The sequence below is a fragment of the Rhagoletis pomonella genome, unplaced genomic scaffold (genome assembly GCF_013731165.1).
Source record: "Rhagoletis pomonella isolate Grant_MI unplaced genomic scaffold, Rhpom_1.0 Rhpom_scaffold_00007, whole genome shotgun sequence".
Taxonomy (NCBI): Eukaryota; Metazoa; Arthropoda; class Insecta; order Diptera; family Tephritidae; genus Rhagoletis; species Rhagoletis pomonella.
Window position 1 is genome coordinate 15,149,908 of NW_023458561.1, and position 22,862 is coordinate 15,172,769.

The window sequence follows — 22,862 nt, forward strand, 5'->3', positions numbered from 1 at the left end:
AATGTGCTTTCAAATGCTCCACTTCAATCACATTTCGTTAAAACACGAGCAGTGATCGGGTAACAAACAATAAGCTGACGCAGAGACACGAGTTGGTCCGCTACTGCATGACAGAGGAACACTTTTGTAAGTACTCCAATATACCACAAATAGACTAAATGGGGCACAAGTTGTGTGTGCATGAGAAATTTTTGACAGTAATTGCCGGCGTGCGTGATTATTAGGTTGGCCTGTTAGTCTATTCCTGTAGGTATTCATCAGATTTACTGAGAGGTCGTTTGGATACATATTATAAAGTTAGTTGCTGCTTTTCCATTGAAAATCATGACAAAAACCAGAAACTAACTTTAAAGCCGACTTCGTTAAGGCTTTGAATACGCATTCTTCGGTTATATCTTCCTAACTAAATCTTGGAGTAGTGGAACTAGGAATGTTAATCTCGGGATCCAGGCCTTGTAATTTGCACTGATGGCAATAATAGGAACTCCTTTTCTTGACCAGTATTGGCTAATTTTTTTTTATTTATTTAATAATTAACAATTTTTTATAAATCTCTAGCTGATTATACATATAACACCGCGCGATAGTAAATTTTTAACACAAATATCAATATATTCGCGAAATGGGCTAAATATAGTAAAATTGCATTAGTAATTCAAAAATTATTTAGAAAATTCAGAGAAATGTGTTTAGAGAAAAAGGATGGGCATCAAATTAAAAAGGAAATGCCGTAGAATTTAAACAGATTCAAGCTTTTGGTGCCGAAGGACTGGTAAGTATTGAAAATGTCCTTTTAAAATTTTATCTTTGAAGTATCGCAATATTTGTTTTTGAAAAAATTATATGTTAAGGACTTATATAAACTCGACAACATCCATGAATTTCGTCCATCTAACTTCATCAGCTTTAAAAATTACCTATTCGTACTTGTGAATCCAAACAATTTTATTTTTTTAATTCTAAAGAAATCTCCTCTTGTATTTGGTTCCCATATTTGTATTCTACCTTGCGTTGAATTTTTTAGATAATTTTTGGAATTAATCATATCTTTGAAATTACAAAGTCCTTTAAAATAAATCCTGACGTCGAAGAGAAAAAATTAAAGCGCAACTTTAAATGAAAAAAACGGGTTTATTTTATGGTGGTAGAGTTTCTCAAACAATATAGAAGCAGTTTTTTCGATTTAAGTTGTTGAAAAATTAACATCCCTAACTGGAACAGACTAACTGATTACACTGAACAGCTGATTATGGGAGGTTATGCGCTCTATGCGGAGTGTAATTACACCCCTGTTTAACATGCGCTGCTTGTCTATGACCAGTGTTGCCACAGAATTTTTTTTTATTATTTTACCAAAATCACCGAAAAAAGTTACCAATTTGAACAAAAAATTACCAAACTTATTTTATGTACAGAACTGCACAAACATGCATACGTTATTTTGGCAGTTAGGGCTCGACATGTATGTTTTTACAGTTCTGCACATAAAATAAGTTTGGTAATTTTTTGTAATATGTTAAAACTTGTCAAAATATGGTGCGGCTATAATTTTTTCGCCCACTGTATGTAAACAAGTGACAAGAAAATATACCAAAAATTCAACGCTTGAAGGAAAGCTTTCGACTCACACATAGACACAGTGAAGTCCCCCGCTGAATGCCGTAGCTTTTTGAACGACAACATACATATTTACGTAGAATTCTACTCATATATATGGTTGCCGGGTATACCGGAAAATTGATGGTAATTGCAAAGCTGATGAACTGACAGGGAAAGGTAGGACCACCCAAAACCTTCCAGGAAAGGACTCGGTGGATATACTTAGCAATAGCCACTTTCAAGCAGTTTGTTAAAGATCACACCATTCTAGTAGCCAAGGAACGCTGGAACAACTTTCACCTTGCGAAACTTTCAGGATTACCTGGTATTTCTATAAAAGGAAGCGCTTACAGGCCACTTACTAATGTGGAATCAGAACCATGTAAGACCGAATCGAAAAAGTTACCAAATTTGATAAATAAATTACCAAACTTGATAAATAAAGAAAAAAATTACCAATTTTGGTTGAAAATTACCAAAGCGGCAACGCTGTCTATGACCTGCACTTACAATGTAAGCATACTCAGCTCTTAAGTTATGCTCTGCTGAAGGGAACTTAGTTTGGAATTAAAATACATGTTATATTCGCAGACCTTTCATTTATTTACTATTTATTTTTCACCATTTTGTCTTTTCAACCATTTTAACAATAAGAATTCATGCAAATGTGTATGTTTGCTCAAACACACACATACATTTAGTGAAAAAAAAATTTTCAAAGCCAATTTAAAATTTTCAATAGTAAATTTTTTACGGTAAAATTCTGATAATTTGTTTGATTGTTAGTAGTTGTCTCTCAATAAAAGTGCTTTGTGTGGCCTGCCTTTTTGATTTAAGTTTGAATTTTTCTTAAACAATATGCATGCAAAAAATAAGATTATAATAGGAAATATAAGTTTATGTATACATATATGTATATTTATGCATGTATATGTGTGGATTCAACTGCTGTATATTGTATACATCCAGCAAACAATTAGGTTTGATATACATTTGAGAATGACTTAAAATCAAAGCCTTTCTCAAATTTTAAACGTTTGAAAATGATTTGATATTGATTTGAAAATGACTGCTTTCTCAATAAAAAGGAGAGTTTTATCTCCATTTGAGAATATGGTTAACTCTCAAATCAATTTCAATGGTTATTTATCAATTGTACTTCAAATGTGGAAATAGAATTTATTACAGGAAATGTATATTTCATATTTATTTTTTCTTCGCGATGCACATATGTATATACATAACAAAAGAAACAGTTAAGATAAAGTAATTTATAATAAATTCGTCTTGAAGGGCTGCAACTTCTTCAATCCGCGCAAACATCAAATCCACTATTTGTGGGCTTTCTCTTTGAAAATTTTTTTCTATTCATTGCTTTTTTTCAATTGATCCAAGTTTTATTCTTACAATTTTTGATTTAACTGCGCATTTTTATATCGTTTGACACTTGCCATCTTTCTTCAAATCAACCTCAAATGAATTTCAAATGTAAAATTTAAACCTCGTTTTCAATTTGAGAATCATTTGACAAAAACATTTGATATCAAATTGAGAAACACATTTCCTCAAACGTTTGAGACTGTGTTTGCTGGTCAGATATATGTACATACAGATATACTATGTACATACATATGTATGTACATAAGTATGTAATTATATCGATATTAGCAATCTTGTTCTCATCGGAAAGAAATAACATTAAAATTGAAACACATATATGTATATGTACATACATATATGTATGTAGAAACCAAAAACAAACATCCGTATTTGAAAATTTTATCTTTACTCAAAATAAATATTAATTTTGATGCAGTAATTAAAAAAGCTGTTAAATTTCTTATAACCTGGTACATATGAGTATGTTTCTAAATGGAAGGTAATAATAATTTTTGTTGGTAATTGAGTCAGATCAAAGCTTAGGTTGGGTTGAATATTAAAATTGTGGGCTTATAAATTAAGAATATGCCTGATACGAATATTTCGTCTTCAGTTATCATTTTTGTTAATCAATTTCATAACAACTTGGCCATTTTGTACTTCCAGAGTATAAAGACTTCCGTCTTTTACTTCGTTATTCAATACCTCATCAGTTACATTTACATGCACTCCTGACGGGCCAGCTAAAAATATAAAATTTTTAGAGCTATCACTAAAGATGTTTGAACCACTTCCGGAATATTTAGAATGCATGCTCCAGTTGCTGTATATAGTTCCATTTTCCATTGTTCCGTTTGTAGTGCCGTTTGCAATCATCTCGTAAAATCCGGGCATTTTGCAAAGCTTCTGCATTAGTTCTCTTGATGTGTTGGAGACCAAATATATGGCGTTGTAGCTACTACCGTCCATACTTACGTAGAGTGTAAGACGAGGTGCAATTGCTCTGCAATGTGATTGTTTATGTTAGTGACCATGTATATTTACGTATTCGAAATGAGTACATATGTATATTAAATGCAACGTACTTAGCGCGCAGTATATTGAACATACGAATCCCATCGGCAAGGCCGCATATTTGAATTAAATCCTCCTTAGACATCCTTGAATTGAAAAAAAGTATGTGTGTAAATGTTAGTGTTTTTGTTAAAACGTCTAAGTAATATTGAAATAAAATTAATAGAAACAAGTAAAAAAGTCTTAAGTTCGGACGGAGCCGAACATAAGATACCCCGCGCAGTTATTAAACATAGTTTTTTTCACCTTTCCGAAAACTACAGCTCCATGGTAAGCAGGGATGATTTTATTATATTTCAAACATCTTCGATAAACTTATATAAATATACGTGAGCGGTATCACGCCCATTTTCCAAAATTCCATAATGTTACTTATTTTCAAGGGAATGTTGTTAGTATCAATTTTATGTAAATTAGCTTACTTAAATTTCAATATTTCGAGGTTTCAAGCACTTCTGAAATTTACCGTTATATGAAAAGTGGGCCTAATTTAGTCCGATTAAAATGATGATCACACAGAGTTTGGTGCAAATGGCTCGAATGGTTATCGAGATACAGACACGTGGTCATAAGTAGGCGGTGGCGCTCCCATTTTCCAAAATATTATAAACGTATTTTTTGCTACAGAATTATAGCAAAAATCAATTTTGAATAAATTAGCTTCGGTATTTAGCGATTTATTGAAGATCTCGTATTTCTCTAAATTACCGTTTTATGGGATGTGGGCGTGGTTATTATCCGATTTTAAAAAATTTCCGCCATTCGGTATGCTGTATCAAGACCAATAACCGTGCGAAGTTTGGTGGAAATTTGTGGAGCGGTTACCGAGATATATATATGTAATCATAAGTGGGCGTGGCTACGCCCATTTTCGAAAAATTTATAATATTCTTATTTTCGGTCTAAAAATCATTGTAAATATCAATTTTCAGTGAATAGGCTTAAGTAGTTACTAAAATATCGCAGTTTTCGTATTTCTGAAAACTACCGTTATATGGGAGGTAGGCGTGGTTATTGTCCGATTTCGCCCAATACCATTCGTCCTACGTACACATACCAAGTTTCGTTAAGATATCTCGATTTTTACTCGAGTTATCGTGAGCACAGACGGACAGACAGTCACTGTTTAATCGATTTCTTTTTTCATTCTGAATATTTATGTATACATTTGTTTATATCTGTCTCGATTCGTTTTGCCTGTTACAAACAACCGTTATGTGAACAAAGTTATAATACCCTTGCACACAAGTGCGCTCGGGGATAAACATTATATAGTAATGACTTAAAGCGCAGTTACCCACGACCGTAAAAACGGAGAACGTGTCAGCTGACACGATCTATCTTATTTTCAATATCTTCGCCCTTACTAAACTGAATTTAAAGTTATAGAGAAACCAGCCTAAGTCCACCATAAGAAAATTTTGGGAAGTTGTGGTTCTTTCTTTTCATGCAAAACTGAAAAAAAAATTTACAAAATATATCTTGGAAGCATTTTGCGAAGAAGAAACTATGAAAAATTAAGGCATATTCAAAATAATGAAGTCTTTATGTTGGACTTAAGCACGTTTGAAAAATACGATATGGACTTAATACATACATATGTATGTATTCAGTTAGTCTTGAAGCAAAATTTCCAAAACACTTTTATAGGGGACTTAAGCAGGCTTTATATGTATCAACTCATAAGTCATAGCAGGGATGGAAGATCGAAATTTCAAATTGTGCCTAATTTGACAATAGAAATGTTCCTTTTTGCTGTCAAATATACCTAAAAAGTAGCTCACTATTTTTTTAACTTTTTTTTATTATTTCCAGACAATTGGTAACAATTTAATAAATTTTTACATTATTTGCATTAATAAGAAAATGATTAATATATCAGTACAGTTTAATTAATATTCATAACAATTCAATGAAGATACAGCTAGCTTAGAATAAAAAGTTGCTTAGTGGACTTTTTATGAAAACTCATACTTTGATATAAGAGGCTAGAGAAATTAAACATGTATCGTTTCGAAAAGGGTAGAGGTCCTTGTTTTATATTCAATGAAAGGAAAATGTGCTGAGTCCACGAAAAGCTCCGAAAATTCGATAAGGCCAAAATAGTACGAAATATTTTAATACCGATCGAATCCCTCTGATTCGTATGGAGTTTTGCTTTGCTTTAAACAGGAAAAATGTTGTATTCAAAGTTCTGCGAAATTTTTGAAGAAAATGGCTATAAGAAGTTTTTTTCTCACCCATACAATTTTTAAATTGGGACTTAGCAATTTAGACCACGGTAACATTTTTGCTGATAACTTGACAGTTTTGTATGTTAGAGCGGTGCGGTTCCAGGAAAGCATTATGCTTCAAATTTGTCGACGGGTGAGTATTGCGCTTGACTTCCACGCGTACGCACTTTTTCGTGGTTTCGTGTTTCGTGATGCGGAAATCGCGGGCCTACTATAGTAGTCCGCGCGAGTATTAATGTACTGAACTTGTAATTTGGTTACTATGCATATGCGGTGAAGCAGTGTTCTTAGAAACTGCCGCCGATGATTACTTAAAATATTTTTCAATTTGATGAACATTACTGCAATCAACGCTCTCATAATCAACCAAATGAATGTCAATAATGAAGAAAATTTTAACGGGTAACTTTTTACAAGAGCAGTCCCTTGATTTATTGGAACCACCTTTGAATCGCCGTACATCTATTGAAACACTACTCTAACAACTAAAATTTGAAATAAGGATGCTCTTAGATGCATCTCAAGAAGTACAGCACGATGTACATAATACCAAATTTTTGTTTGTCGGTTCACCTACATATTGTACCAGAGCTTTATGTCCATCCACAAAAACGAGGTGCAAGACTTGTAAAAAATGGTTTTTATCTTATCACTAGTCTGCGGTAGGCACTCAATGTTACGAAAACTGATAGTTTATTAAGTAATATTGCTTTAAGAAGAAAATGTTAAACATTGATCTAAGAAGTAAAATTATTTTTATATTTTCTATTACATAATTAAGGGCCTTATTCGGCATCACAAACGATAGGCAAAACGAACGATTCGTCTGCAGACGACAACCTCTCTGATTTCGATTTTAAACTCTATCGGTCGTCTTCGTCTTGCTTTTCATACATTACGTTGCAATGGTCTCGGTTGCGCTTAAACCGCCTAAAATGATGCCGCCGGACTAATTTTTTAAGCATTCCTCTGCAGACGAATCGTTCGGGTTGCCTATCGTTCGGGATACAGAATAAGGGTGTAAATTATTTTTTATTTCAAGATTCCTACTTTCTATGAAAAAATTTAAATTTGTTATCGCAAGCGTAATAGATAAGTATATGTTTTTAACTATATGTTTCATTTAAATGTTATCTAAAAAAGATTTTTTAACATTCTCAAATGGTCTACTATAGTAGTCCACGCGTGCATTGGTGTAAAAAAAGAGCGCGTGTACTCTAGTGTTAAATTAATTATGGGGCTTAAATTTAACAAAAATGGCCATATATTCAAGAAGAGTCTGGAATTATTTTGTAGAATTTAGTTATTTATTTTTAGCATTTATTGTTGAAAAATATATCTAAGATATCTTTGTTTGCTTGTACCTAATTAATGGTAATTTGTAACAATAAATTGTACAGAAATTAAAAAAAAAATGTACTCCTTTTTTATGTGTTGCTTTTTTTCTATCGAAAATAGAAATGTTACTCCTTTCTTCGTTTCAGAATCTGGCAACCCTAATCTCGACACCCGCATCACCTAGCGGATAGTTCATCTTTCATATTGCATTGTCATCGGGTTCTGAGCTATGTTTACAGTCCTAAGTAGAGTACCGATTAATCGGCATCGGCATCGGCTAGTATCGGCACAAAATTGAGCATCGGCATCGGCCTTTTTTCGCCGATTCTTTGGAATTTCTTTTCAAATGTTCAGGTGAAGCGACAGCCAACATTAAAAAACATTTGCAGACAGTCACCAAAAATGATTTTTTTTTTGTTGAAAGTGTTTCACGTTTTTTCCATACAAAAGTATGTGCGAGAATTTTCTTTTATATGGAGAACACTGCCAGCAAAAAAAATTGCCAAAAATTACCGGGATTTTATAGCAGCTTGAAACTTGCACTTCATTATACTAGAATGAAATGGTCTACAAAACTGCATACCAAAATTCTGATTAAAAAAATTGAAATTTTGGTGAAAATAAGCAGAATTTTTCTCATTTTTGTACAAAGTTTGAAATCTGAATTTATATGGTGTTTGTTGTATACTAGCTAGACTTTTATTTTGCGGACCACTATATGTATGTACATACATTCCTAGCATATAAGTTCTTATGCATTCAGTGCAAAGGAGTGTATTTTAGTACAAAACGAAATGAAATTTTATGTTCCTTAAAATTTTTTGCTTAGCACCATATAAAAGTGTTTTAAATGTGATATATGTACATATATTTTTACACATACATATGTATGTATGTACATACATGTGTATGTAATGTTGCATAACAAGCCAATTAATTCAATTATTTCTTTTCTTTTGTTTTTTTTTTTAACTCCGTGAAATGAACTGATTTTATGAATTAATACATTTATTTGTAATTTTTTATGGAATCGGCATCGGCCGATTCTTTCCCCATAAGCCGATTAATCGGCATCGGCATCGGTACCTGAAAAAAAAATTGGAATCTGTCGGACTATAGTCCTAAGTTTCTCCGCCCTATTCCCACACCACTGACAAAACTCAGCGGCTGACTATTGCCTTTACTACTGCGCCTAATACTATGCCGCAAATTTATTTTAGGCTGTCGTATGACAATTGTCAGTTTTATTGTTATGACCTACTGAGTAAGTGACAACGGCGAAACAATGTTTATATTGTGTTTTAGGCGCAGTAATTGTGAGTGTTGTGGGAATGGGGCGGTCTAGCTCAACGGGAAGCTGGTTAAAAATTGATTGCAAAATTTGGTTACACACAGGTGAAACATAAGTTGCGTTCCCTAACTTGCAAGAAGTTGCAAGAGTTTACGGGATGTTTCTAGAAAGCGTTCTCGTACTCGGTTCTCTGGCTTCTTTTGCCTTTCGACAGTTTTACAGGTTTTAACCCAGAAAAGTTGTAAAAGCTTGCAAAATGGCCAAAACTGGAAAACATGTCATTAACATAATTAGTTGACCGCAGGGCTATGTATGTACATGCATTTATATATGAAATTGTTTATTAAATAAACTTTATTTTACTTATTGTGGGAAGCAATTACAGCTTTTTTATGCTCAACTCGTTACTGAATAAAATTAAGTGAAAGTACTTCCAAAGGAATTGAAAATAAATACATATATTAAATACCAAAGACCAATAAAGTGCTTGGTTATTTCCATCTTGAAGTTTTACACGAATGGAGGAACCCAACTTTTTACATCGTTTCCGATTAGGAACTTCTTTTTCTACATGTTTCCCTACTCGAATTCAATCTGAGTCCCACCGAGTGGTGTTCAAGGGTAAAATTTAAACATACCTTAACACACATATGTATTAGTTTACCTCATAATATCAGAGCCTGAAAAGTGGGCAAATGTTGAAAGGTAAGACGTCAAGCGATGGTGGTTCAGCCACTGTGCGACTTGGGACGGAGTGGACTCTGGCAAAATGTTGATAGCCTAACAGTAGCAATGTTGAATAAATTTAAATTTAATTATTTAATTAGCAGTGTGGTCAAACGTTTTCAATAACTCACATAGTCATCCATGTCTGGCGTGGTGGACTGCTGCGGGGACACCATGTTACCATCCATTAGTTTCAACGTTGGTGAATTTGTTGAAGTGACACTGTTAATTGCTATGGGGTTGGTGTTGGTGACAGGCGATCCACCAGTGTACGGCAATATGCCATCATACTTCGGAATGTGGACCGGCGAGTTAGGCCAAATTTTCAAACTATAATAAAAGCAAATAAATATAAAAATTATGTTAATTGTGCATGCGTGATCATGAACCATTCAGTTGTAAATATGTATTAGCAAATACCTGGCCTTTTTGAGAAATATTATATTATTATAAAAAAAATAATCTTGATGGTTTCGTAAAGAGTGAAATTTTAACCAAAGGTTTCCGTTTAATTTCACTATACATCACGATTCAAGAGGTACATATAAACCTCAAGAAACAATGAGATGCAATAGTGGGTCTTAACTGAAACAACTTTGCTCGGCGGTATTAAATATCTGAGCCTGATTCTGAATAACAACCTCCATTCGAAAAAGCCTATTGGGACAAATCCAAGAAGAGAGCCTAACTGCCATCCTAACTTAGGGTTCACACCAGACAATATTGTCAAGACTAATATGTTGTAAACACGGCGAGTTCAATTTTTTAAGTAAAAAATATTTTGGCGGAAATTTCTTGCACTATATGAGTCAAAGCCGTGTTTGTGGAAGATTAAGTTCACGAATATTGCAGTTGTGAATTAAAACAAAAAAAGAAACAATGTTTAACAAAAATTATGAAATCTCGGCTCTAATCATTTCGATCTTTCCTCGACCTCATTTGAAAAGAAATAAATATTGTATCAGCGTGCTGGTAAGTTATATGCTTTGAGCCTGATGGTACAATCACTTGATGGAGCCAGCACGCTGGTGTCGTATATTTCCCCTTTTATACAAAAAGGTTTTTGGTTGGATAAAATATTAGCTTTTGTCCAGAGTTCATTGTTTTTCTATACCATTACTTATTGAAAATGTTTGCGTATATACTTTTATATGTATATGTAAGTAAACCATTTTAGCTACCATTTTTAGCTACAAGGAATTTTTTTAGCTCTTTTTTAGCCCTTTTTTTTAAAGGAATTTGGCTACCACTAAAAACGATTCGCGGCAACACTGCTCTCCACATACAACTTTAGCGTTGCGTTGGCGCCGCTTCGAAAGCAGCGCTAGTAACGCCAGTGCTTGCTACAATGAACGCTTGGCAGCGAATACTTTGGCTACTAATTTAACATATCAATAATTGCATTCAAACTAAATTTTTTTGACCGCATGGGATTAAAAAGGAAAAAGATTCACAGTTGGTCATCGTTCTGCTTTGTGTTGGCGTTAGTGTTGCCTAATTTTGGCTACGTGGACGACTGCATTTGAATTCATGTATTCATAGCCAGCTGTCGAAGCGACGTTAGCGCCAATGCAACGCCAATGTCGGGTCTTTAAATCCCACTTATAGCTCAGTTAGTCAACAACGTAGCGTAAACGTAGGTTGACGTACGTAGCAGCATATCAAATTTACTGTTGATAGAGAGAGAGAAAAGCAACGGCAACGTCACCGCCATGCGGTGGTGAGTTTTCGTTAACACGCGAATCCCATAAGATAGATCGTTTCTGCGTCAACCTATGTCTACGCTACGTCGTTGACTGTTTGCGCTTTTATCGGTCATGAGTTTATCTGATCATATTCTGCGTAATGGTGCCCACACTCACCGACGTGTACGTATGCCGTGTCTGTTTGACGTAGCAACATATAAAACTTACAGTTGATAGAAAGAGAGAGAAGCACGCGTAACCGTCGCACGTACACGGTGGTGAGTTTTCATTTACATCAGTCATGCCCAACGTCGGCAGAACTCCACAAGCAAGTGCCCTGCGCTGGCAGAATTCCATATGCAAGTGCCCGGCGCTGGGCATGACTGATTTACATGGTGCTCTCATAAGTTTGATCGTGTCAGCTGACACGTTAACGTACGTGAGTGTGGCTCACCCGATCAAACTTACGAGAGTGCCATGTAAATGAAAACTCACCACCGTGTACGTGGGACGGTTAAGCTGATGTCACATAAAACTTTTGCTTCGCTTTACGTGACAGATTCGCTTTGACAGATAAGATGAATTGTATGAAAATGCACAAAACATGCCACATAAATCGTTGAAGCGGCAGCGCGAAGCGAAAAGATGGTCAACTCCCATCTTTTTGCGCGCTTTGGCAATCAGCCGGTTTAATATTTATTTTGTTTCGTCCAAATTCGGGTTTTCATGCAGAAACATAAAACTTAATTACATTGCTGATAATTTTAAATCAAAATAATTAAAATCCACAGCAACTTTGATGAGTAAAAAAGCGGTACAACATTGTTTTCTTGGCGTTCATTGTGGCATACCTTTTGCGTCTGGCGCTTTGCTGGCAAAGTTATAAATGTCACGCAAAGCTACAAAGTTTTATCTGGCATCAGCTTTACGCGTGCTTCTCTCTCTATCAACAGTAAATTTTATATGTTGCTACGTCAAACAGACACGGCATACGTACACGTCGGTGAGTGTGGGCACCTTAAAAGTTGATGCCGTTTCAACTCCTTGTCGCCGTAGTTGAATAGCTCGGCTGACAGGCCGTTCGCTCAAGCAGATTTGTTTTTTTTCAGCAAAATAATTCCTGTTCGTACTTGGTCATAGTCAGACGAGGGACATCGACTCCATGATCCTCGACTGGGGCTCGGGTTCGTCGTCTCTATTACTTTCAGTGCTTCTGTAATTTGATAGGGCGGAAAGTGTTCCAAAATTTAAGTACGTTTTGGACATCGCGTTTTTCCTCTCAGTCATTCGTAGGTGATTCAGATCCAATCACCATGCGAATCAAGAACAAATCGTTGTCTTCTGTACCCACCAGCACAAACATTGAAAAAATAGCTAGATTCGTAAAAACTATTGATTTAGCTAATAACCACTAATTTTTTTTCTGCACCGTTGAAATGCACAATAAACAAAACATTAAACAGTAAACAAAAGCAAAGAGCAAGAAGCAGAGATGCAAAGTGAATCACGAATGTGTCGTGTAAACAGGTTGATTCGCCGTTCGTAATTGAGAGAGCGAACCATTTAAGATAGACCGGGCTCATTAAAATGAAGCGGTTGCAGAGCAAACAGAATGAAACTCCTCTGCACTCTTTCAATTCTTAGGGACTGAGACGCTTATATCGGATTCCATATTAAGGAGGCGTATTCCAATTTAGACCGCGCTAAGGAATCATAAAGCAATTTTCGAGTATACCGATCTTTAAAATCTAACATAGCGTCCCATGAAAGCTAAGTTAGAATACGCCTTAGGAATGATGTAATTGATGTGGTTAACAAAGGTAAATCCCGAATTAAAGAGCACTCCTAGATCCAGGAATTCAACAACAGTGCCAGGCTCTACACATGAGAGTGAGCATTTTGAAGGTATTCGATTTCGTGATTTAGACAAGGTCATTTCTAAACATTTATTAATTTTAAGAGACAGTTTCTAGAAGTATAAGCTTTGATGCAATATGTTGCAATATGAAGCAGATTTAACCGATGAAAACATAAATTGTTTTGAAATTGGATGTTTACATAAATCTGATAGTAGTTTTATTTTAATTTTGAGTCCTATTGAATTTTTTATACAGCTAAATAGACATTAATTACGTAATTCACGTAGATGCATTTATATTTCGTTCAGTATTTCGTTTAAACTGTCAGATTTCCTGCAAATATATTAGAATTTACAAAAGGAATTTCACTACTAATTGCCTACTTTGCTTTCTTTTCTACTACCATTTTCGCAACAAGGGATTGCATTCTTCCCCCTTCCTCTGTCCTTCGCAAATGTAAGGGAGTGTCAAACCGCGGCTGTCCGTAATTATCTAACCTTGTATTATTGAATCATGTTTAAGGTGAAGATGCAATTAGCAACGTCCAGTTCAGTGACAGCCATTCCTCCAAAGTCTACAGAGTTAGAGGTATCACAATTTGAAATAATAGCTATCAGTATCCATGACAAAATTCGATTTTAAAAAGTCTGCAAAAAGATTTACCGAATCTACCAAACTAGTAAAAGACTTATTAGTTGTAGTTTAAATAAGTAGGAATATTTGAGCACCCTTTTGTAGAACGAATGTATTTCCAGAAAGCTTTGGGGTTTGACTTTGTCTGAAGTTCGTAACGAGCGATATAATTATTATATAATAATTTGTCAAGCTCATTTAATTGACACATACAATTTAAATATTTCTCTTTATAACTCATATTATCGGTGGCTTGATGTAAATTAAAATATTTGTTCCTTTTATTCATTAACCTCTTTAGCTCTTAAGTGTACTAAGGCAGCTTATGTATGCGAGTCGGAAGAAGGGAGAGATTGCTGTGGAGAGTTTCTTGAATGCTAAGGCACCCCGCACATTACACGCCTAATCAAAGTAGAGTAATCGCTTTGTCATGCCGAAACGAATGCACGACGACTCGACTTCTGCACACTTGCACCCCCTGCATAAGTCACCAGCTAAAAACACTTTCTACACTTATCATTTATTTTCAATTATTTCCTGTTGAAATGACAAATAATTTTAATTTCCAACACAAAAAAGTAAACAAATGCGGATTTCAAAACGGCAAGCGTCTTAAACGATGTTTCCACGACAAGTGATTCGCTCCCCCATTCGTAATTCGCTCTCTCATTCGTGATTGGCGTCCCAATTAAGAACCGAATCACGTAATTCGCCATACAAAATTTTTCAGAACGAATCACTTCATTCGTAGGTGATTCAGATCCAATCAACATGCGAATCAAGCACAAATCGTTGTCTTCTCTAATTTGTACCGTTAACGGCTGTCAAAATACATAGACCACAGACATACCCACCAGCACAAACATTGGGAAAATAGATTCGGTAAAACTATTGATTTAGCTAATTAACCACTGCACATTTTTTCTCCACCGTTGAAATGCACAATAAACAGAACATTCAACATAAAACAAGTAATTTTTAGCAAAAATAAACCGACTTCAACTCTCATATAAAAAAAAATATATATATATATATCTCCTGATCCGCTGATCGGATCTTAGTAGTGGACCACCTCTGAGACACTACCTTTCCGATGCAAAAAGAATTATCGAAATCGGTTGACGTGGTCCAAAGTTATGCGGTAACATACATAAAAAAAAAAAATAATAATAAAAAAAATATTCCGACGAACTGATAACCTCCTCCTTTTTTGGAAGTCGGTTAATAAAAGCAAAGAACAAAAAGTAGAGATGCAACGTGAATCACGAATGTGCGCGTAAACAGGTTGATTCACCGTTCATAATTGAGAGAGCGAACCACGTGATTCGGTTGCTGTGGAAACGCCGTTTAAAAATGTTGGGCGCTTCGATTTATGAAGCTTTTATGATTAGGCGAAAACATGATTATGATTCGTAATATACGGAGCTTCATTGAAATACATGTTTTCGGCATAAAAGCTTCATACTTTAGTATGACGAAACGATTACAGTACTATGATTAGGCGCTTAATGTGCGGAGTGCCTAAGTAGGAAGGCTTCAAAGCATATTTTTTGAAAGAAAAAGCGAATCCCAATTAATTTTGTATTTGATTGAATTCAAAACTTCGAAACTGGCATTCCGAAAATTAGAAGACCGGGTACCATCATTTGAGGATGAAATGTAATCGACAAATTTAAGTGATAATAATAAAGGAACATGATGCATATAAGATTTACAGATGAGAAAATTACTTTCATTTAGCTGGAAAATCATATTTTCATATATAAAAATTAGGTCCAGAATATTACTAATCTTATTGAGAAGGGCATTTATTTGGATAAGATTGATGCTAAAAAGACTGTCCAAGGTTAATTTCATGGGAAAGATTTACATTAGTAGGTGATAAGGTAGCATTATTTAAAAAATCAGACCAAACAATTCATTTAGATTAAAATCTCCTAAAATACAAAAATGGCTATCGACATTCTTTTCATAAAGTTAATAATAGTGGTATTCGCGATTCTGTGCATTCGCTATGTTCCTCGTAAGTGTAACCAGTGTTGCCATATTTTGGGAGAGCCTCTTCCCTTTTTGTCCATGCAACTGTATATATTTTTCCCATTTTTCATTTTAGGTTTTCCCGTCTTTTCCCCTTTTTATATAACCCAGTTTTTTAAAATGGAAAATCAATTATTCTCCTTGATGAATAACCGTATAACTCAGTCAATAACAATAACAATTCAATTTACATGTAATATTCTTAATATAAAAATATTACTTTAAAACATATATTGCATCTACTTATGCGTTATTTGTACATATCATTCGTGTGCAATTGTGATGCAATTTTTGAATCACTGAAGTCCGTTTTCAACAGCACTGATAAGTGATCAAATGCAATATTGTGCTCCGCCGCAAACGCACATAGCTTTATCTCTGCATTTTTAGCTTGATGTGCTACGGAAGCATTAGTGAACTGGGAAATTTTCAGCTGACGATCAGTTATCACCGATCAGTTATAGTTTCGACAGCACTAAAAGGAGTGACCTATACGCCGCTATGTCTGAATCTGAATTTTGCATCCCCGCCAAACTGATACGGCTGTGTAAAATTACGTTCAGCAATACCACCAGCTTCGTCAGAAACGGGAAAGAGCTCTCCGAGCCGTTCGCCACCAAACGGGGCTTCAGACAGGGCGACCCTCTTTCATGTGACTTCTTTAATCTAATGTTGGAGAAGATAATAAAAGCTGCAGAACTGAACCGCTCAGGAACAATTTACTACAAGAGCGTGCAATTGCTCGCTTATGCCGATGAAATCTATATAATCGGTAACAAAAACCGCGAAATCTGTTCTGCCTTTTCCAAGTTGGATAAGGAAGTAAAGCGAATGGGTCTGGTGGTAAACGAGGACAAGACGAAGTATCTCCTGTCATCAAACAAACAGTCGGCACATTCGCGCCTTGGCACCCACGGCACTTTTGACAGTTATAATTTCGAGAAAGTAGAGAATTTCGGTTAATTGGAACCAGCATTAACACCGATAATGAAGTCAGAACGCCTCGGAACGCAGAATCACTCTTGCCAACAAGTGCTATTTTGGACTGAGTAGGCAATTCAGGAGTAAAGTCTTCTCTCGACGTACGAAAACCACACTATATAAGTCACTCATCATGCCCGTGCTGGTATATGGCGCAGAAGCATGGACAATGACAACATCTGATGAGGCAGCTCTTGGAGTATTCGAGAGAGAGATTTTGCGGAAGATTTACGGGCCTTTACGCGTTGGCGACGGCGAGTACTGCAGATGATGGAACGATGAGCTGTATGAGCTTTACAACGACATGGACATAGTGCAGCGAATTAAAATACAGCGGCTCCGCTGGCTTGGCCATGTCGTTCGAATAGACACCGACGCTCCAGCTCTGAAAGTATTCAACTCGGAACCCGCTGGTGGTAGCAGAGGAAGAGGAAGGCCCCACTGATATGGAAAATCAGGTGGAGAAGGACTTAGCTTCACTTGGCATTTCCAATTGGCGCCAGTTGGCACAGAAAAGAAACGACTGGCGTGCTTTGTTGAACTCGGCCAAAATCTCTTAGGCGGTTACAGCGCCAAATAAGAAGAAGAGATCAGTTGTCATGAATTGACTTATATTTTTGCACATGCTTTTGCGTTTTTGCATGAATCGATTACAATCCAGCTTACTTTTCTATAAGCATGACCGGTTTGTGGTTAGCGACTTTTACATACTGATTTTGTTTGTAATCGGAAGGTATGATGCGGCCGAATACTCTTATGGCGTTTTCGTTTCTAGATTGTAATGCATATTCTAAGCAGACTGCCTACAATGTGCGTTATAACTTTAAATTGGTCAGCGGTGATTTACGCAATGCATATTGCAAACGATCCCCATTTAGCAATGCGCCGCAGGGATATGCCGGTTTGTTGAAGATACAGGATATCCGACGTAATAAGAGGTTTTCGATGTCGAACCTTCCTGGTCTTGCTAATTTTTTTTCCTGCACAGGGGCGAGTGCGTATCTTCGATGAACGTGATCCATTTAGTCTCTCGCGTTTCGATCAGAAAACAGATCTGGGGTTTGATGGATCTTGTTATGTTTGAACTTAGTGCTGCAGACTACCATATTTCGGGCCCTGGCGAAGCCGAAAAGCCAGAGTTTGTTATGGGATATTCCGAGGAGGCTGAAATGTTCGCCAGTGAGACCAAAGGCCCCATTCTTGCCCATCCTGCCTTTGAAAACGTCACTCACGATTTTAATATCGTGCAATTAAACTTTTTGATGGCGGTAATGTCAGCCTTAAGTTCCCTAAAGGTTCTCGTTGGTAGTCATTAAAATAAGAGGGTATCATTCAAGCCATTTTGGGTGCTTTCATTTTAATTAGTTTCTACGCGGCGGTCTTTAGACCCATCGAACAAGGGCAGAGCCAAATATTCTTGAACATATATACATATCGATGGCTGAGTGGAAGATCACCTTATCTCGGCAGCCAGTTCGAAAACGCCCTATCTCAAAAAACTTTTCAAGAGCGCGCTACTTCTGAATTTGGTTGAAACGTATTTGATTGAAAAACTCGAACTGGCTGCCTAGATAGGTCGATCTTCCGCTTAGCCGTCGATATGTTCATTGTACATACATATATTGTACATACTACATATTTCATGAAAGTACCCACCACACAAAACATGAGAAATAGGCAAAAGTCGTCAACGGCAACAAATTGGGGACTCGACGACTTATTGCCGTGGTGACCAATCATTTCTTTCATGTCATTTTAAGAATAAATAAGTTATCAAAAATCCCACACTGACGAATTTCGCGCCAACAGTAATGTCCAGAAGGATTTAATTTATGCCCAAGATACGCTTGAAAAAAAATAGGAAGCCCCATAGCGAGAGAAATAATTAACTCCATTTTTAAGTTATAATTTTCTATGCAAAAAATAAATGAAGTACTAAAAAAAAATTCCAAATATCTCCTGTAGCAATATTAAAAAGATAAGAAACCGACTCGCCCAGGCGAGTCGCCTTCGGCGGACATTTTAAAGCGACTGGCAACCCGTTTTCTTATTGCTGGCAACGAAAATTGTCTGGTGGGCATGCTCATATTTAACGTTTTAAACCACCTAGTTGCGAATTAAGACGGCAGCGATGGAAAGAAAGCTGTGGTGTTGTACTACGTGATTCATCTCGCGTTTGTGAAAACCACTTCAAGGAAAGTGATTTCATTAGTTGTCCGTCCGAATCAAGCACTTTCAAACGAGCTCGTTTATACCCAGACGCAGTTCCAATGCCATACGAAATAACTGATACCATTGAGGTTATAGTACGCGATCAGGATACATTCTTTGTTGATGTCCAAACTCAAACAGGCGACTCTTTAGAATGCACGTTGAGAACAGAAATATTTCTTCTTACCGAAATAATTAAAACCAAGCAAGCTAGTATGGAAGAGCTTAATTTAAAAGTGCTCGAAGCAAAGTCTTTAATGGAAAAAATAGTTTTCGCATGAAAAAAATTTAATTTCAAAATTGTTAAAGTTAAGCTCACATATAAAATTGGAAACAAATGTAAAATCCTACTTTTATAAGTGTCGAATAATGTTTAGGATAAAAAATTTAAATATAAAAATAAACGCATAAAAGCTGCGCTGGGCAATTAAAAACAAGAAAATTGCTAAAATTATTTTGTAAACAATTTGTTTTATTTTATTCACAAAATATATATATTCCAAGTAATGTAAGTAAAACAAAACTATAATCGAAATAAAAGCCTAGGGCATCAGTGCTGATAAGATACATGGAAGCTAAGGGTTAATTTGTTTGTTTATACTTTTTGACATTATAGTACCTTAAAAGAGAGCCGCACTGAACCGTCAATCACACCTTGTTTGATACACCTTGAGCATACCCAAGGTGTATTAAACAATGTGTGATTGACAATTCAGTGCGGCTCTCTTTTAAGGTATGTACTATTATGTCAAAAAGTATAAACAAACGAATTAACCCTTAGTTTTGCATGTATCTTGTCAGCACTGATGCCCTAGGCTTTTATTTTGATTATAGTTTTGTTTTACTTACATTACCTGGAATATATATATTTTGTCAATAAAATAAAACAAATTGTTTACAAAATAGTTTTAGCAATTTTCTTGTTTTTAATTGCCAAAGTTTTATGCTTTTGTGCGTTTATTTTTATATTTAAACTTTTTATCCTAAACATTATTCGACACTTATGTATAAAAGCAGGATTTTACATTTGTTTCCAATTTTATATGTGAGCTTAATGGTGCATTTACATGGTATGAATCTGTTCATAAGCCGTATGAATTTTCCTATAAAAGAAGCACCAAATCTATGAAGAAATGAATGAAAGCGATATATATTGAACAATTTTGACTTATATGCTTGGCAAGTATTTTTTTGTAAACAACAAACAAAAAAATTTCATTTTGTGCTAATTTCGAAACTATGTAGAAGCTTTTTTTTTTAATGTGCTTTAAAAAGGACCTATTGCCAATAAAGCCTTGCGGTTTGCCATTTTTTCAAATCTGTAATGCTTCCATTCAAACATCTTTGTGGATAAACAGTTTTTTGTTCAGAAATTGCTTGTTTACGTTTTTTATCTTTCATATTAAAAACGTTTTTCATAAGTTGAAATCATAGGGATGCCGCTTTCTTTCGTTTCTCAATGGATTTTATACTTGAAAAGGCACCAAAATATGTATGCAATACCTTTACATATCGTCATTTAAAGTACAAAACCGCGCATCAAGAAAATACAAAACCTCGTATATGAGGTTGCCTAAATTTTACAGGAGAGAGAAGTTTTAGGGCCGGTTACTCAATGTCTGGTTAACACTAATCTCCGTTTAAACATCATTATCGACGTGTTCGGCTCCATGCATATAACATGGAGTCGGTAACGTCGATAACGATGTTTTACCGGAGATTAGTGTTAACCAGACATTGAGTAACCGGCCCTTAATCTTAATTAAAAACGGTTCTCTCTTTTAAACTTAATTATCTCTTCTCCTTATGGATCGATATTTAATTATAAATGGTTAAGGTTATAAATGGTTAAGGGTTTGATGATATGAACTTCCGGTGAGCAAATATCTTTTTTGGCACAAATGTCAGTTATGAGAAGCTGTTTCCATGACAGAATACACTCGGAGGTTAACTATTACCAGCAGAGGAGCGACCGCTATTAGAAAAAAAACTTTTTTGTTTTTTATATGTCGATGTTGGAGGGAAACTCGGCTTGAACTCTAGCGCTGCGTAATGGTAGTGCGTACTGCTAATAACTACTCTACAGTAACCGCCACTACTTTTACATATATTGCTGGTATATTCAAAATACTATCCCGAGCATCGCAGTGTATATATATGATATAAAAAAGAATGAGAGGTACTATAAGAAAATGTACCCCAATTCAGGAGCAAATGAAAAAATGCTCATTGAAAATAATTCACATGTATAAATTAAAAGATATAACTTAAGTGGTTACTGGGCTAAAAAAAGGAAAAGTTAGAAAAAATAGCAATGCGGTTTGAAGGAACCCTGGACCATAAAATATTTGTTTGTGTCGTTAATTCTCTGAACCTTTTAAGATATGACACTGCATTCTTTGCAGTAGTTTGTAAATATACACTAATTTTTCTAAAATCGCAAACATTTTCGTGGAATGTTTTTCTTTGATTTCGAATTGAAAATGCATTACGATCATCTTGTACCGAAATAAGTGTGGTATTCAACAAAGTGTGATTGATTTTGACATTGCTCTCATAAGAAACAGGCTATAATGTCAAACTGAAATGAATTCTTAACCCATTTGAAATTTTTTTTTTTTTTTCAAATTTGATTTTGTTTAAAAGTTACACACAAAATTTTCAAGCATACAAATTTTCTTAATAAACGTGAAATTTTTAAGAGATAAACCGCCGAGGAGAGCAAGTAAGTACATTTGAAGTTGGGTAATAAGTAAACACGTTCGACTTTTCTTAAATATTTAATGTAAGGAAACCAAGATGAAACGGAGGAAAACGTTTGAACGGTGCGCTGTATGCAATAAAAGTCAAGACACGAAAACAGTACGATGTTTTAAACCACCTAGTTGCGAGTTAAGACGGCAGCGTTGGGAGGAAAGCTGTGGTATTGTACTACTTGATTCATCTCGCGTTTGTGAAAACCACTCCAAGGAAAGTGATTTCGTTAGTTGTCCGTCTGAATCAAGCACTTTCAAACGAGCTCGTTTATACCCAGACGCAGTCCCAATGTCATACGAAATAACTGAAACAAGTGAGGATTTAGAACGCGATCAGGATACATTTGTTGATGTCCAAACTCAAACAGGCGACTCTTTAGAATGCACGTTGAGAACAGAAATATTTCTTCTTACCGAAATAATTAAAACCATGCAAGCAAGTATGGAAGAGCTTAATTTAAAACTGCTCGAAGCAAAGACTTTAATGGAAAACTATTTCGCATGAAAAATTTAATTTCAAAATTGTTAGAGTTAAGCTCACATATAAAATTGGAAACAAATGTAAAATCCTACTTTTATAAGTGTCGAATAATGTTTCGGATAAAAAATTTAAATATAAAAATCAACGCACAAAAGCATAAAACTTGGGCAATTAAAAACCAGAAAATTGCTAAACCTATTTTATAAACAATTTGTTTTATTTTATTGACAAAATATATATATATTCCTGGTAATGTAAGTAAAACAAAACCGTAATCAAAATAAAAGCCTAGGGCATCAGTGCTGACAAGATACATGCATCACTAAAGGTTAATTCGGATGTTTATACTTTTTGACAATATAGTACCTTAAAAGAGAGCCGCACTGAGTTGTCAATCACACCTTGTTTAATACACCTTGGTTCTACCCATGATAAAAATATAGTAAGGTAGAACCGCTGAGAGTCACTTTTAAAATTCTTGACGTTTCCAAACAATTTAATTTTTAAATTTACTCACAAACTCACACACACAATTTCATTTTCAATCTCAAGCAACAACAATTTCGAACAATTTCAA

The 22,862-nt window shown here is 35.2% G+C and overlaps 1 protein-coding gene across 2 annotated transcripts in view; it reads right to left on the minus strand.

Annotated features, from left to right (window-relative positions):
- Positions 1-3,366: 3,366 nt before the first annotated feature.
- LOC118742368 (uncharacterized protein DDB_G0283357) overlaps positions 3,367-22,862 on the minus strand; it is a 242,541-nt gene continuing 223,045 nt past the window's right edge. For both annotated transcript variants that reach the window (XM_036474389.1, XM_036474388.1), the window contains 4 exons: positions 9,774-9,972; positions 9,581-9,696; positions 4,065-4,139; positions 3,367-3,982 (listed from right to left, as the gene is read on the minus strand). In XM_036474389.1, the coding sequence (XP_036330282.1) occupies positions 3,589-3,982; positions 4,065-4,139; positions 9,581-9,696; positions 9,774-9,972 (784 nt within the window). In that variant the 3' untranslated portion in view covers positions 3,367-3,588. The remainder of the gene's footprint in view (positions 3,983-4,064; positions 4,140-9,580; positions 9,697-9,773; positions 9,973-22,862) is intronic.